The sequence below is a fragment of the Ahaetulla prasina genome, chromosome 3 (assembly GCF_028640845.1).
Source record: "Ahaetulla prasina isolate Xishuangbanna chromosome 3, ASM2864084v1, whole genome shotgun sequence".
Taxonomy (NCBI): Eukaryota; Metazoa; Chordata; class Lepidosauria; order Squamata; family Colubridae; genus Ahaetulla; species Ahaetulla prasina.
Window position 1 is genome coordinate 100,701,773 of NC_080541.1, and position 16,317 is coordinate 100,718,089.

A 16,317-nucleotide genomic window follows, 5' to 3' on the forward strand; every position below is an offset into this window, starting at 1 on the left:
CCAAAAAGAAGCTATTTTAATTTCTGATTATATGTTTATTTACTTATTTATTATTTTAAGATTTTCTTCTAAAGTACTAGCTGAGTTGGTTGGCTTGGCTTGTAAAAGAAGCCTCTTTGCACCGCAGGGATGAAGCGCCACTTCTGGATGTAAAGCAGTCAGTATACTGGAAGGAATTTGGTTTTGAATGGTGTCTATTGTTGGTTTTCCCTACAGCTCCTTCTGAGCATAGTTTGTTATTGGAGCCTTTCTATTCAGGGCATGTGACTCTTGCCATTTAATCTGTTTTGTGTTTCTTGGACTAATTCAGTTATTAATTAGTGTGAATAAAGTTTGGGGCCATGCTAAATGAGAGACTGTCTGCTCCTTCATAGCTTTTCTGCCAGTTCAAAAACTGAACTTGTTGAATTAATGGGATAGTGATAACCCCTAAAAATTAGACAAATATCTTTCATGATCTTTTATCTTAAACCTAGTCTTCAGAAAGATTTAAAATTATTTCTTTATATACATGATGTTGCTTTGCTTATGATAGGTGGTGGTGTTTCTTGTAATGTAGATGTTTTAAATTATTACCGCTTTATTATCTTTACTGAATATTTTGGGGAGTGGAGTTAAATGAGAAGTTGAAGAACAATATATAAATACTGATATCTATCTATCTATCTAACCGGTGATACAACAATAGATTTGTTGCAGGAATATAATGTAAGGAATATTGTTATGAAATAGCAATAATGTTTGGCTAAAGTACAAAATTAGATTTAAAAGTAGAAACACAGATAGACATTTTCTTTATGTATCATGCTATATATATGATTTAAAGAAATTTCTGTGTTACAACATAGAAGAGCAGGAAGTTGCCATTTAGAATAATAAAAAAATAACTAGCTAGTATAACAGTCACTGCTTGCTCACTACTTTCCTTCAATTATGGTATTAATTATGGGAATCCTTAAATATCAAAGTGCACATTTAATATGAAATTACATGTGATTTTTTGTTTGTTTGTTTTCCCTAGTGTGACAATGCAAAGGGTCTTAAAGCCTTCTATGATGCAATAAAATATGGACCTACACATCTAATGGTTTTTGGTGGCGTATGTACAACTGTAACATCCATCATTGCTGAATCCTTAATAGGATGGAATTTGGTCCAGGTGAGTAACTCACAATTATATATAGAAATATCTCCCATGCTTTAAAGTGTTTAGAACATTAGATATATAATTCTAAAGAGGGTGCCTGCCTTCTATGATCTACTTCAAAATCCACAAACAAATGTGGGTAAAGTCCAATGAGATGTTTTTACTGATATAACTATCAGTGGGATAGAGAGGAAATTATTGTTTTCCTTCATATTTCCCATGAACTGTCATCTACTAAGTGTGATATGGAGTATTTAGAGAGTTTCAATCACAGGCTTTGTGTGGATGTGAAATGCTGAAAGATGTAGAGATGCATTGTATAACTGTGGTTCTGTTTAGATTAACTGGTTGCAAAGCCAGATTCAAAATGGGATTTTGAGGTGCATTTTATTAGTTGCAGCAATTTATGAACCGCATTCTGAGACCATCCACATACACAAGAAAACATTATTTCTGAATTATTAATTTGATATTAGTATAAAGATGGTTTGACAGAATTGCTGTGGGTGTGATCAAAGGTACTATTAATTATCTGCTTAATTAGAAGTTGGGAGTTCCTGAAGCTGAGATAACTGCAGTCTGCCACTGAATACATTGCAAGGAATGCTGTTTTGTATTTGCAACAAGTAAAATACAGCTAGTTGTATTTTAATTCTGAAGAATAAAATCTGATTTTAGAATAAAAGGGGCTTAGTTTGATAGCTATTCTTTAGAAAAGTAAATGTAGAAAGAGGCAACTCCTCTCCTTCTGAGCTCTGGTTTCAGGAACAGCTAACCTTATGGACCAAATGCCAGGATGTTTAACAGATACTGATTTTATCCAGTTTTTAGAAAAAATAGTTTGGATTTTGTGGTAAATGGGGATACATTGGAAACTTCTGTATTAGGACTATTTTTAGAATGCAGGGTATCTTTATGAAATTAATTACAAGATAATAGCAAGATTTCATTTGGCAATTGCATCCTTTTTGCTATGTGTAATCTTTATATAATCACCTTGTAATCAGCTTTAATATATTACTGTATGTTTTTAACACACAACCTTATTTACAACTGAGCTCTGAATAATCATTTCATTATACCAGTTGAAAACAACTTGATGGCACATAATCAGAAATCAATCAAAACTCAAGTAGGTAAATATTACCAAAATAGGATTAGAAAAAGTTTCTAGGCTGGTAGCTATAGTATTTGATAGAACTACTACTGGTAGCTATGATTTTCACCTGAAAATTCATGTTTTGTGTACTTTTATTGGTAAGCTCCTACATGAATCAGTAATGTGGTACAGTAAGTCTCATTCATAGGACTTCATTCATTAATTCATTCTAGAAGATTAGATCCAAAAATATTTATTCATAGGTAAAACATATTTTCACTATTAGTGAAAATAGTGTATATCAAAGATGACCACCTTAAATGCTATTAGGACACCTATTTTATAAGAATACTTTCATAGTAGATCTCTTATCCTGTCAAATAATAGTATACAAACTACTGAAAAATATTTTGATCTCAACACAACATTCCTTTTTCATTTGAACAAACTGTATCAGGTTCAGAATGGGTTATTGTATCATCACCAGAAGCATTCTAATGCTATTCTGCCTCCATAAAAATGTTCTAAGCTTGAAACAAGAAAATCCTGTGTTCTATAGAGACAGATATAATCCATTTGAAATTCAAAACAATTTTGAACTTAAAATGAGCATCTCAGTCAAGACTTGTTCAACTCTTGATGATTAGGAGCTGGCTATCAGAGAGGTGGCTTTTCAAGTATTAAGTTATATAGGAGGAGAGTCCTCTTGAATAGAGATCCCTGACCCCTGGGCTGTGGCCCAGTACAAGGCCTTGAGCCATTTGGAACTTGGCCGTGAAAGTGGCGGCTGAGTGTGCATACATCCCCACTTGTACGAGCAGTGGGTACACACACTTGTGCACTGCATTTGCATAAGCAATGTGCGTGTTTGTCCATTGCTTGTATAAATGGAGCTGTATGTCCGCTTCCCCGCTGCTTGCATGGAACCATCTCTCTCACACCCCGGAAAGATTGGGGAACTCTGCTCTTGAAGATGATCCTGGTTAGAGAGCCTTTTCTCTTACATGTAGGAAGTGGGCTTTTTCCTACATGCCTTTCAGTGGAATACATTCTTTGTCCCCATTTTCTCCACTGTCTCTTCAGCCAAATTTTCAGATTTTTTTCATGATAGTTTAATTATTAGTTTTTAAAATATTATCCTTTGCTTTTGAAAATTTGCATTTTTTTGAAATTTTGAAATACTATTAAATATTAGGATGGAGAGGTGAGATGTAAATAAATGTGAGTGATGCCACACTAGTGAGTATGATTAAATATGTTAGATATATAGCCATATCAATGCAGTTTTAATCATGTATTTCCATAATTCTTTTTGATGAGCAGCTAAAGGATAAAGGATAAATCCTAGGTGATATGTGATCTTTCTTGACATAAGACTTTACTGGAAAAAATATTGATTAACAATAAAAGTTTTAAGGAGAAACTTTAAGAAGAAAACAGAAGATTAGAAAACTATTGATAACATGTTACTGAAAGAAATGATGGAGAATTCAGCTTTGAATTCTCTTCTTTGATGCTCTTTTCTTCTTTTTTACTGGAAAAAGCTATAATAATAAGGCAGCCATGGGAAAAGATATGTATTTTATACTTCAGGCCAACACCAGAAGAAGAGTTAAGTTCTTTCCTAAAGATTGCCTTCATTTTAACAAAAGGAGCTTTTTTGCTTTTGTTTTCAAATTTGGAAGATAACCTAAGCAAGCAATATTCTATTCAATTGTTTTCAGGAAATCTATGTACTTTTGACTTCAAACTGGTAGAGTGATAGACAACTTTGAAGCTTAGCTTTTAATCTTTTAAAAACCATTTAATAAGTTAATAATTTAATAATTAATAAACTATTTATTTAAGTGCAGTTGCATAATTTGCATGCTTTTGTATTGGATGATAACCTGCATAAAATGTAGTAATATGAATGATAACCTGCATAAAATGTAGTAATATGAACAGGAACAAATCTGACTGATTAACGTTGATGTAAGGTACAAAGAATTACAACAAACTCGTACTGAACATCCCTGCAAAACCTCATTCAGTAAGACAAGAAAGTAAATATTTCTGTTTACCTATTCTTATATTTTATGTGTTTGTGGATTTTTTTAAAAAAAAAATTCAGTAGTAACTATATTATGATGTATATGCTGCTTCAACAACATTGAAATTGAGAAACTTTCATTTACGAAGTCAGGGCAGTTCAGGCTGAGGGGAGAATCATCTTTTTTCTCCCCTTTCTTCCAGCAGGATGATCTATTGGTTTTCTGTCCTTTTGCAAACAGAGAAAGCTTTTGCAGAACTGCATTGAATTCAGTATATTATTTCATTATTTTATTGGATTGTAGTACATTTATCCTGGATTTAGTTATGTAATATTGCCTAGTATATACATGTCTAAAAAGAAATCCTGCATTTTTTGTTCAATAATGTTCACTAAAAGACAAATGGCCCTGTAAACGTTTGTGCTTACAATATAGATGTAGCTGAATAGATGTAGCTACATATAAAACTAAAACTGGAACATAGATAGGCAAGGTGGAATGTAAACAGTTTGCTTATAATATACCATATATGTTTTTAACTTCAAATCCTATCACCAAATATAGCCAGATAAAGGAATTATTAATCAAAATATCTGGAGGGGCATTAAGGGATCTTTAATTTGAAAGATACCAATGGAGCAGTTCATATATACCTTTTAAAGAGAATATATTTTTCCACGAAATGGCTGCCATATTTCCATTATGGCATTGGAAGTGAATTTGAGAAATCCAATTTCAAATTCCCATTCTTCCATGAAGTTGATTGAATGACTTTTCACTACTGGCTATCACTTAACCTAATCAAAATAAATACTCCAAATGTAGCATCTAAATAATAATAATAAATGCGCAATAGAAAATATCAAACCCATAAAAACAATAATCTCTGTGACATTAGTAACAAATTGAAAGTCCTTATTTATTCATTAAAAAAGGAATTCATAAAGAAAGTATATAAATTATCCACTGTAGCAAGTTAGAGGTGAATTGGACTTTTCAGAGTTGCATCACAATTGTTATCATTGTACCATAGCAGTTCAGGATCCATAACAGATTCCATTAGACTTAGGAGAACATATTCATCTTTGAGAAACAACATCGTAACAGGAAGACTTGTTAGGAAGCACCCGACTGGCAGGGAGGAGGGATCAAACGTGGAGCTTCCTGGAGTCACTGCATAACTGTAAAAAGGCTAACATAGTCCTCCCTGAGTTATTTGGAGTCTTATCTAATTGTTCCCAGAAGTAGGCTGCCCGATTCATGAGATTCCTGTATTATAGACAGAACATAATAAAGTAGTTAGCATAGATTCTGCATATATGGGTCTGGTTATTCAGACCTGACATGACTTTAAAAATCTCCTTATTCTACTTGTTTAAAAATTACATTTATTCATCATTTATTAAATATCAACAAAAAAAAACAACCCTTCAAAAGATTTAACTTCTTTAGTTTTTAGCCCTTTGCTCATGGAGATCCAGTTTTCTGGGTATTTGGTCAACATTTCGTTAAAAGCAAATGCAAGGGAGATTGCAAATACTCTCCAACATAATCTTGTGACTTTTCAAACCAAAGCTTGAAGTTTTACACAAAATGGTGAGTCATAAACGAGTGTGCTGTGTGAATTCAGCCTAAGAGTGTATGATTCATTGTGGTTTAGGAACCCAGAAAACTACTAAGTATAGCATGCTAACCATACTCTGTCTTATGAACACAGCCTCAATTTCACACCTGAAAGAAACAAGAATGGGTCAGCTAGAAAACAGATACAAGGTGGAAAATCCATGGTTGCAAATGGATCATATTTTCTAGATTGATTTTGAATGTATTTGTTCATTGTCATGGGATTTTACAGACCCCAATAACCAAAAACAAATTGTACTCTTGGCAAAGCTGAGAAATCATGATTGGAACAATGGTATCACCTGGGATACAGCAGAAGTTTAATCAATGTTAAGGCCGCACAAGCTGCCTTTGAAATTGCCACAGGCCTCCCAAGTAATTTGATGTTTGGCATGGAGAACTGTTGTCTAGGGAATGCAGTGCTACTTTGGGCATGTAGAACATTCTGTACTTAACAATGAATAGTGGCCAACATTTCAGCGAATGTGGTGAATTTTTCAAATGGCAGCCAATTCTCTTGTTTGTGATGCATTTTATAACTTATTTTGATGGCTCATCATAGATTTAGCTAGGAATGCTAGAACCATCCCCATGTACCAAGATGTCTAAATAAAGTGTTTAAAAAAAAGATTTGGTGGATGAAAATGGAGCTTTGAGTAGTTTACTGTTGCTACTATTTCTCCACCACTATCACAGCCAGTAGTGATGTCTAAAATATTGCTCAACATCAAGGAAGGAAGGAAGGAAGGAAGGAAGGAAGGAAGGAAGGAAGGAAGGAAGGAAGGAAGGAAGGAAGGAAGGAAGGAAAAAAGAAGTTCTGTTTGTGTGGCTTGATTTCTTACAATGGGCTTTTGAGAAATGAAAGTCTCAGAGTTGCTTGGTACCTTTGGAAGGGATTTTGATACTGTTAAATAGGTTGCCTTATGGCTATACAGTATTGTAACTGCATTGTAATCCCAGTGGGAATTTAACCCTGCTCTGAGCTGGAATAGCTTCTGATCTGATTGATGTACAGATATATAGGAGACAGCTGGAAAGATTTTACAAAATGCATGCATTCTGTCTCATTGTGATCTGGACTATAAATGAAGATGCTACAAAATGTGGTTGAAGTTTGACAAGGTAATAACGCTATTTCTTAACCATCCTGTTTTAAAACTTAAAGATATAGTGCCACTGTTATCTGTTAAAACAGCTGCTACTTAATGACAAAATATGTCTGCTTCCTGTACTCTAGTAATTCATTAAACACTGGAAATAGCATTGACATATGGTAATATGTGTCACAAGGGATAAATTATTCTGTTAAAAATGAATGTCTGTATCACTACTGATCAATCATAGCTTGAGCCAATAATGATATTTCTGAACTATTTAAAACAATGATACATTTTTCCAGCTGTTTACTCAAAGAAGCACAAAAGATTGTGTTTTTTTTAAAAAATGTATTGCTAACATTTAAAGCAAGGATGCAATTACTAGTTGCAATTATGTAGATGAAGATAAAGATTCCAATTGGAAAATTCCTCAGTATTGTAGGGTAAATGTTCACCACTAAGTAAATGCTTCATGTGTTTAGCAGGTGAAGCTATCATTCATCAGATATCTGTGCAATTAGCACACCCCACCCCACAGGGCTGTGTGCTCTCTTCACTTCTTTTAGCTCTATATACCAGTCACTGCATCTCAAAAAATCCCTCTGTAAAAGTACTGAAGTTTGCAGATGATATAACAGTGATTGGTCTCATTTGAGACAACGACTAATCTGCTAACAGACAGGAGGTTGAACAACTAGTCTTGTGGTGCGACTGGAACAATCTTGAACCAAACACACTCAAAATCGTAGAAATGATGGTAGATTTTAGGAGAAACCCTCCTATACTAAAACCTCTTACAATACAAGACCACATGGTATCAACAGTAGAGATCATATCATATCTCAAGACTTAAAATGGGCATCTAACATCAAAAACGTCATCAAAAAAGCACAAATAATGTTCTTTCTGCACCAACTCAGAAAGCTCAGACTGCCCAAGGATACAGTTCTATAGAGGAATTATTGAATCTGTCATCTGCACCTCTATAACTGTCTAGTTTGGCTCAAATAAGACAGACACAGACTTCAACGGATAATTAGAACTGCAGACAAAACAATTGCTACTAACCTGCCTTCCATTGAGGACCTGTACAGGTATACTGCACGAGTCAAAAAGAGGCTGTGAAAATATCTACAGACCCCTCATATCCTGGACATAAACTGTTTCAACTTCTACCCTCAAAACAATATTATAGAGCATTACACACCAGAAAAACTAGATACAAGTACAGTTTCCCCCCGCATTCCATCACTCTGCTAAACAATTATTTCCCACAACACCGTCACACTATTTACTAAGACTGTATTAATATTATTCTTCTCATCCTTTCTTTTACCTATCTCCTTTTCTATAACTATAACCTTGTTGCTTGTATCTTTATGATTTCTATTGTTTTATTTGGTTTCCTAGTATGATTTTAATTGCTTATTTAATATCCTGTGACTATCACTAAGTGTTGTATATTATGATTCACGTTGAATGTATTTATGATGACTATGACCATGATTTATCAGTTATATCTTTTATGTACACTGAGAGCTTATGCAGCAAAGAGAAATTCCTTGTGTGTCCAATCACACTTGGCCAATAAAGAATTCTATTCTGGCAGGCATATTTAATTTAGTACTGAGAAGCATGAGGCAACAATGAAATAATAATTGTTTAACTTATCGTGTGTTTGTATATGTTAAATGTACTTTTTGATATATTTGGCCCAATAGATTGTATTGGTTGACTCCTTCCCCTTTCCATGGGTTCTCTGGTTGCAAGAATCTAGACATTCATGTAGTGTAGATAGATAAATGTGAATAAAATGTCAGAAGGAATTTAAACAAGCCAATAATATTATCCTAAAAGATTCTGTTGCTAATACGTATATTATGGAATACATTTCTGTTGGCTATAAGTCAATAATATTAAAAAGATTGCAATCACATAGTAGCATTTGTGACTGTCTTATTTTTGTTACAGTTAACATGACTTATCCCTCCAGTTACAGAGAACACACTGTCAGGACCAGCATGTATCAGGTTGAAAAAGAGATACGAATAAAAGAGTAATCAATCATAGGTAGTTACCACAGTCTTGATGGCCAAACAACTGAGCAAATCTAATGTAGAATTGAAAATAGGAATTGGGCAGTATTACATTTATAGCATCCTTTTTGTCTTGTTTCTAAGAGGATCTATTGTTATTTCCCTGAATTACGTATAGTGTCGTCCTCTGATCATGTTATTTCATGTACAGTAGGAGTAATTCCATCTAGATTCTTCAGGATTAGCACCTTATTGGAATATGCGATTCCAGAAAATATGACTTCAGCAACAGAGTGGTCAATGCCTGGAATGCACTACATGACTCTGTGGTTTCATCCCAAAATCCCCCAAATTTTAACCTTAGACCGTCTACTATTGACCTCACCCCATTCCTAAGAGGTCTGTAAGGGGCATGCATAAGGGCACTAGTGTGCCTACCGTAATACCGTCCCTGTCCTAATGTTCCCTTTAATTGTATTCATTTTATGTATCATTCAATTCATGCTTATACTTATATATATTATCTAATACGTACTTGACAAACAAATAAATAAAATAAATGCATAGTAGATGTATTGGAACAAAAATGACTGTCATGGAGAGTGTGTATTTGGCACCTTTGAAATCTTGATACATACTTGGTTTTAAGTGTAAAGGAAGCTGGTGGTCAAAGTCATCTGATATTGAGTGAAAAATTAATACTTGATCCCTGTTTCCATGAGAAACTAACCAATTGGAATAACACATATTTTCAAATGGGAGGTAAATATTGTTGTTGGAAAGCATAGGTGGTAAATAAGATAGTTTCCTTAATTACAGATAATTAATTATACTTTAAATATTTTTGAGTCTACAAAAAGAGTACTATTTGGCAAAATAACTAAAATGTAATACATTCACCATATGTTGTGCCATTTATTTGGATCAGAATCATTGGCTACTTGGAATCCTTATGTTTTTGAACGTATCAGATAAAGTTGGGTTTTTTTAGATATTAAAGTAACACATCAGTTTTTCAACAAATATGAAAAATACATAAATCTCTTGGAAAAAAGAGTTTTTATATCAAAACAAGCATAAGTTTCTAAAACCTTTAATGATGTTTAAAACTGCAAAATATAGTACTTTGAATTATTTGAACTATTGTCAAAAAGTTCTTTGAGTTCCTAGAAAGACACTTTGGTACTGGAAACAAAACATTAGGTTAACAAAATATGCTAGTCATAGCTTCTTCTTAGGAAAGAGTGGACAGTATAATTCAATGTGGTAAGTATTCACTTTGTTGTTTATAAAATAAATTATAGCACATTCTATATATGGTAGGTATAATTATTATTGAATTTTCCTCAAAATTCAAGGAAATCAGTTATTTAGATTTTTGATTGTTTTATCTTTTAAAAAACATCCTGTTTTGTTCTATTTGAACTTTTCTGCTTTGTAGTTTCAATTTGACCACTTTATGACAGATCACAAATTCAATACGCATATCAAAGCAATTAGATTAAATAAAATAATGCAGAGAAATGAAAGAGGAAATAAAAGGGGGAAAGGAGCAAAAGTACTATGTAATGAAAAAAGGGGAAAATATAGTGTTCTAGTGGTTTTTTAAATAATACTCTACATTGTACAGCTCAAAATTAATTTGCCATTAATAATAATCAGGTTCTACAAGCTTCTAATTCAATCTCTACAAAAACGTTTGTTATTTTATTGTCCTTATCTCCATGAATGAATTTTAAAATAAAATTAATCTGAATGTCCAGGTAATGGTCTAATAAAAGGTGTTAAAAGCTCCCTGTGCATCTCTCTGAATATTGGTAAGAACCAGCATTATTACTTGATTTCCTGTTCAAGACATTATAAGCTTCCTTCTTCAAGACCACTACAAAGGCTGCCAAGTTTCTACCAATAGCTATGGCTTTCAGAAATTGAATGATATCCTCTTTCTAATATTAAATTATCTCAGATTTGTGTTTCTGTATTTTATATTTTGTATTTGTGTTTTATTGGTCTAGGACTGGAAATGAAATTGAATAACATAACATAATCTTATGTTAACTGCAAAATGTTAAAACACAACAGGATAAAGGCCTTACAAAATTCTGTCCTTGCCTCAGTTATAAGGTCCTTATTTTCCAACTAGTCCAGCAGTATATTATTTACCGTTTGTACTGTGGAGACATATTGGGTAATAATATTAAGATGAAACTTAAAAATATAAGCACATGAGTAATACAAATCTTATTTTAGTAGCATTTCTGCAAGGGTAGTAAAAGGATTAGCTTTTTGTATTACTTCAATTGTGCAATTAGCTTTAAAGTAAGAGATTTCTATTGATTTGCGGATTAATCAGGAAAAGGGGGATTAAGAACATAAATTATAAATCTGCCTTTAACAAAGAATTTAAAATAATTTAAATAAGCTTCATGTGGTTTAGTGCAATGTGCAGTAGGATGTCCTGCAATGGGATTTCTGTACCGATCAAAGAAATTTGATCTATATATGATTAATAGTATTTTGGGTTTAAAAAATTAGTGAAACATGGATAACAGATTAAGGTAAAGAAAATTAGGGAGCACTTCTAATCACTGGACAGAAATAACTGTATGGTCCCTGAATTGTGCAAAATTGTTAGTTTTCTTGGGACATTGAGTGGACAGAAGTTTTGGAAACAATTGGAGCTGCTGGGATTGAAATATTGGCCTCTACATTTTTTGATTCCCAATAGGAACTATTAGACATCATAAATTAATTAAATCAATTCAACTATATAGACCAGTGAGGGCGAACCTTTTCGGCACCATGCCCAAACTGGAAAGTGCACATGCGCATGTGTGTGCATGCCCATATTGGAGTGTCAGAAACCCAAAGACCATGTGCATGGGGCTGACCTTGAAAAGTATCCAGAAGTTTCAACTGATTCAAAATGTGGTGACCTACATGGCTTTGTGTGAGCATAGATGTGCACATGTGTCTTCTCTCTTGTGGGAGCTGCATTGGTTGTCAATTTGCTTCCAGGTCCAATTCAAGGTACTGGTTGTCACCTTCAACTACATGGCTTAGAAACAGGTTATTTGAAGGACCATCTTTTCCTGGTCAAATCTACCTGACCCTCCAGAGTGGAGTGGGTTGAGGCAGGGAATGCTGTGTCCCTTCTCCTAAGGAGGTTCATCTGGTGGGACCAAGAAGGGCCTTCTCCATGGTGGCTCCCACCCTGTGAAACATCATCCATATAGATTGGCCCCCACTTTGACATTCCTTTGCAAGGCCTTGAAGATCTGGTTTTGTCAACAGGCCTGGGTACTTACTGACCTTAAATGTTGGTCTTAGTTTCTATTTATTTAATATCTCTCTCTAATGACCCTGTAATTCAAGACTGGTTACAGTGACCAGTGTAGGAGATTAAAATTATTAGAATTATTCTGTTATAACAACTCATGTACAGAGATAATATTTTATTTTCCTGTAAGAAGTAGATGTGAACTAATCTTTTGGAGTCGGACAGATTTGTGGGTTTATATGTTATTGAAGATGATTGTGTCTTTTAGTCATTCATTTCAGAAGAAGAATAAATGGCACAGAATGTCCTGTGCAGGGACACTTTTGTCCCTAATAAAATGAATACTATCTGCAAAGAAGGATTTCACAATTACCAAATTTCTGCCTTACAGAGATACAATTACACTTCTTGATAGTGAGAATTACATGCAAAATCCCAAATGGATATTTAAGAAGGTGTGTAGTCTCAGTCCTATTTTTGAGACAGATTGTTTTCCCCCTCTTTCTTAGAAGTTTAGCTTCCAGACAGAGTACAAAATGGGAAAAATGCCCCATGGGTTGGCACTTGATCATCAGTGCCCTACAGACATTTTTAATGTTCGTGTAAAAATCTGTCACACATATTCTTACTTTCAGAAATAAACATAGTGGAGAGATTATAAGTGACATAAATTCACTTTGGCTGCATTTAGCAGTTGTGCTGATATACAGAAATCACTGAGTTGGAAGATCTCATTTAGATTGAGCCCAACTTCTTGCTTAGGGCAGAAATCCAAGTTTAAGCAACTCTGACAGATTATGTTTAGCTTTGGTTTAAAACCTGCTACTCTAAGCAAAGTAACAAGTTCCACCATTACTATTAGGGCATTTTTCCTAACATTCAACTAGCAATTGTTTTCTGTGTCTTCAATATTCTGCCTTCTGCAGCAAGATCTATAGAAAATAGATTTTGGCCTTCTTTTGTGACTCCCATACAGAAGTTTACAAAGTGATATGCTCAACCATGTTTTCTCCTTCCACAGTATCTTCCCTTAGAATTTTGCTTCCTATCCTCTAACTGACTGACTGATTGAATCTGTTCCCATCTATTGGAATTCTTTTGAAAGTTTAAAGTAGTACTAATGCAGACTAGAATGGAACTATTATTTCTCTTGTTTTGGAAACGATATATTCTTCTGTTAATACAACTCAAAGTTGCATTTCCTTTGTTTGCTGTATTGGTTGTGTACTACTGTGACAACAATTTCCTGTATTCTTTATATGTCTGGGCTATGAGGTAAAGTGGCAAGATGGAACCTTTTCTTACAAAAAATATCCAAGCACAGCTACATTTTGCAAAAACCTACATCAAGTCTTACAAAAGCATCTGGGAAAATGTGTTGCAGTCTGATGAGACCAAAGTTGACCTTTTGGCCATAATTCCAAACAGTATGCTTTTCTGCTTTTCTTCAGCTGGAACTGTGGCTTTAGTCAAGATGTAGGGAATAACGAACAGTTTCAAATATCAGTCAATTTTTGCATGAAACCTTTAGGCCTCTTCTAAAATGCTAAAGATGAAGAGGAATTTCACCTTTCAATGTGACATAAAGCAAAGCATACCTTCAAATTAACAAAAGAATGGCTTCAGCAGAATAAGATCAAAGTTTTGCAATGGCCCTGCCAAAGGCTGGATTGAAAATCCAATTGAAAATCTGTGGAGCGACTTGATGGGAGATGCCCTTGCAATCTGACAGATTTGGAGCACTTTTGCAAGGAAGAGTGGCCAAAGTATCCCAAGACATGCCATGCTGATAGGCTCTTACCTCAGAAAACTGAATGGTATCATAAAATTAAGGTATGCTTCAACGAAGTATTAATTTAAGGGTGTGCATCTTTATATAACCGCATTATTGTAAGTTTTTTATTGTTATTTTCCCTAAAAGATTTCAGTTTGTTTTTCAGTTGAATTGTACAGTTTATATGACAACGCTGGAAAAAAACTTGGCTGATTTTTTTACACCTAATTTTTTTACACCTGATTTTTTTACACCTGATTTTTTACACCTGAAAAACCTGGCATTATAACAGGGGTGTGTAGACTATCCATTGTATATCTGGGAATGCGTGAAAAGTTCGATTCTTTGGAGTTGCTGAAGAAAACATGAAATAAGGCGTACATAGGAATTTAAGGTTGTAATTTAAAAGAAAAGTATTTTAGAGCATATGGCTTTCAGAGATATGGAATGGAATGGAATGAGTGATTATATAGCTCTTAATCTCTTCGTATGGCAAGGAAAACCTAAATTAAGCGAAACTTGAGGAACTCTGCATATTAGTAGTTAAACATAGGGCACAATGCAGCTTCTGAGGTGCACCTGTCTGAAGAATTTGGATTGTCAAGGCACAACCCTGATTATCTCACACTGATCGAGCTTGTATTCTATCTTTGCATGGAGGAGTTGTACCTACAAAGCAAATCCTTATTCAGAGCAAAGAGAGCACTATAATATCTTAATAAATCTCACCAAGCTGACTTACTGCTGTCTTACTAATAAAAATAGTATACCCTTATTTATTTATTTATTTTGTCACAAGAGTATATATAAGCATAAGCATGAAAGTAACTATACAATATATAAGCATAAGTATTAATAACTATATTAATTGGATATAATGAAAGGAAACAATAGGACAGGAATGGTAGGCACGTTTGTGCTCTTATGCACGCCCCTTACAGACCTCTTAGGAATGGGGTGAGGTCAATAGACAGTTTTTGGTTAAAGCTTTGGGGATTTTGAGAAGAGACCACAGAGTCAAGTAGTGATCTATCTACCTCTATGACTCTTTGTTGAACAGGGTTTATCTTCATTGCTTTCTGGTAAGGAGTTACTTAAGAATGTGATGTGCTGGTTTTCTGAATTACTGTTGAACTAAAACAATGTACTTTAGAAGACAATGAATTATCTTATAAAAGATAAGAATAAAGAAATAACTACTTTTTCTTTTCATAGTTATACCTTTAGGCATAAGTTGACAGAAGGTTAAGGTAGGGTGGCTGCATGTCTTCTCTTGGCTGCAAAATATAGGGATATTATTATAGGCAAATTATGCAAGCTATCAATTTGAATAAGTCTCATAAACATGAAAAGAAAAGCTGGTGATATTGAGTCAGTTTTACTTTTGACAAAGTGTAAATGTACTTGATAATTTCATTAATGGGTCCCAAAAGAATATTTAAAAATAAGTGGAGTGAGTTGATAAACATGTATAAAATGATAGAATCACTGATTTGAGAAATTTCTTTACCAGTGAGAATTTATAATTGCTTTTATAGTATTGGATCTCAGAGTGAGGATAGGTTTCCTAAATACGACCTGTTTTAAAAAGACTCTAGCCAACATTAACCAAATGTTTCCCTGCATTTCAATTAATCTTGTTAAAAATAATAGAATGGATGTATGAACAAAATCAGAATTACAACAATAAAATATTCTGGTTTAAAATAATTTTTATTCAGGTCAATAAATATCATTATTATATATTTTTAAATATATTTAAGTCTTTGCTTACCAATTGCCTTATTTAGCAACCTTTTAAAGTTCTGACAGTGCTGCAAAAAATAACTTTACAACCAATACCTGCATTTAGGGCCTTAACAGCATTCCTGGAGAATAGCATGCTGAGTCTGGGGTGGAGTTAAGAGAGGACTTAGCCTAGAATTGTTACGTGTACACAAACATTCCAAGTCCTGCCCCACCCTTGAATTCCACTAACTCAGGGATGTCAAACTTGATTTCATTGAAGGCTGTATCTGGGATATGTTTGACCTCAGGGGGCTGGCATGGGTGTGACTAGGGTGAGCATGGTCCACGTGCTCTGCCAGCAAAAATGGGTTCCTGAGTTCCATTTTCGGTTTATGCAGCCTCCTGCAACCCTCTTCAAGCAAAAACAGAGCTCGGGAGCACCATGCATGGCCCTTGCGAGCTCTGTTTTCAGCCACAACGACTGGCAGAGAATTGCAGGA

At 34.1% G+C, this 16,317-nt stretch overlaps 1 protein-coding gene across 1 annotated transcript in view; it reads left to right on the forward strand.

Annotated features, from left to right (window-relative positions):
• The window catches only part of GABBR2 (gamma-aminobutyric acid type B receptor subunit 2), a 414,031-nt gene that overhangs the window by 47,992 nt on the left and 349,722 nt on the right, over nucleotides 1-16,317 (forward strand). The window contains exon 2 of the mRNA XM_058177216.1: nucleotides 1,022-1,159. Within this exon, the coding sequence (XP_058033199.1) occupies nucleotides 1,022-1,159 (138 nt within the window). The remainder of the gene's footprint in view (nucleotides 1-1,021; nucleotides 1,160-16,317) is intronic.